At 39.9% G+C, this 1638-nt stretch overlaps 1 protein-coding gene across 3 annotated transcripts in view; it reads left to right on the forward strand.

Moving 5' to 3' along the window:
- The window catches only part of LOC148740694 (uncharacterized), an 8350-nt gene extending 6924 nt beyond the window's left edge, over positions 1-1426 (forward strand). For 2 of the 3 annotated variants that reach the window (XM_088746949.1, XM_088746947.1), the window contains exon 7: positions 368-1426. In XM_088746949.1, coding sequence (XP_088603075.1) covers positions 368-540 — 173 coding nt within the window. In that variant the 3' untranslated portion in view covers positions 541-1426. The remainder of the gene's footprint in view (positions 1-367) is intronic. The other variant, XM_088746948.1, reaches the window with a different exon arrangement.
- The last annotated feature ends 212 nt before the right edge of the window (positions 1427-1638 follow it).

The following is a 1638-nucleotide window of genomic DNA, read 5'->3' on the forward strand; positions in this document are numbered from 1 at the left end:
AGCCACATTTGTATTGGCAGCGCCCAACGCCAGAAGTTGTGGTTGACACGAGATACGTGTAAATTCGATGTTTCGCACTCCGTCTACAGTCAGTCGACCCCACCCACATCCACTGTCAGTTCATCCTCATCTATCACAAGCTTACTAATTTCTCAAAATAGTGCAACCAGCTTCCTTGTTTCTTCATGTAGCACCATAGTTACCTCACCAAGCACCATCGTTACCTCACCTAGGACCATAGTTACCTTACCATGCACCATCGTCACTTCACCAAGCAGCATGGTTCCCTCACCTGGCACCATTGTCACCTCACCTACTTTTCTTATTACCCATTCCACCAGTCTCCCTACGTCATCCACCCTTCTGGTTGCGCCATCAAAATCTGCCTTATCTTCACCACCCGTTGCTTCTACTGCTAGTCGTTCTTTGTCCAGTATTTCTTCCCCATCGGGAACCATCATATCCAAAGGTGAGAATGCAACTTTTAAAGAAGGTACAAGTGAGCCGGCACATTCGGCAAAGCTATATCCTCAGTTCTAAACTCGTCCATTTACAAAGAAAGTTGCGAAATGTCCATGCACCCAGATCTCTCCATTCCAAAATAGTATGTATTTTTCTGATGTAATGTTTAATATAAAGGTCTGGGAAAAGGCTTTTCCTTGATGGATCTAGCATGTCAGTTCCGGCTGATGGTAAGAAAGTGACCTAAGCTACATTTCAATGCGTCAGGCTCCTCTGCCAGCACATTTGTTAGTTTTTATTTTTATCTCAGGAGGGTGATAAAAATAAAAAAGGGTGAGTTTTTATTTTTATCACGGAGGCGGGTGATTTCTGGTAATCAAGAAATTTTTTTTCTAGCAATCTGCTGTCCAGGATATTTTTTTCCGATTTTTCGGTACATTTTTTCTGTTACATTTGGGCTGCATGCAATTTTTTTCTTCCAACAAGCGTTTGCAGGAAATTTTCAAAATCACCCACTCCCCCCCCCTCAAAAGTTAAATGGGCGGCCCCTTAGCTCCTTTTGTTTGTCCACCAGCATTTGTTCCTTCCACCATTGATACCTGTGCTTCTAGAGATTGGCTGCTAACCACTTAGAGTTCACGAAGGTGCAACCCAAGTCAACTATCACGCATGGAAATCGAGAGCGAATAATCTCATAGTGTTAGTATAAATCTACTAGTCGTTCAAAACTTAAACTAACTCCTATTCACTCCTTTTTGTGCGCGAAAGGAAATTAGCGATGTCAGCAGCTTAAATCGAGTGTAAATAAGTGGCTATGATTTAGAGAAGAGAGTAACTAATTATGTAAATTATCGGATGACCTTTTTTCAAAACAAAAATAGTTATTTGGGATACTTATTTCTTTCATTTCATTATATTAATAAAATATTTGTATTTTTGACAATAAAGATTTTTTTATGTGAAAGTCCTGAACTACTTGCTGAGGCGATGAGAACACATAAATAAGTTGCCTTTTTTTTATTGTTTTGCGTGTCTTTACTAATGAACTTATTTGACACACAGTCGTGTTTTAATTTGCGAGGGCTATATCTGAAACATTAGGGACCTTAAGCAGTCAGGACGGCAACGCCAAGGAAGACTTCGATTAAAAAATGAATTTCTACTCTTAGAATTTCA

Source organism: Stylophora pistillata, chromosome 1, assembly GCF_964205215.1.
Source record: "Stylophora pistillata chromosome 1, jaStyPist1.2, whole genome shotgun sequence".
Classification (NCBI taxonomy): Eukaryota; Metazoa; Cnidaria; class Anthozoa; order Scleractinia; family Pocilloporidae; genus Stylophora; species Stylophora pistillata.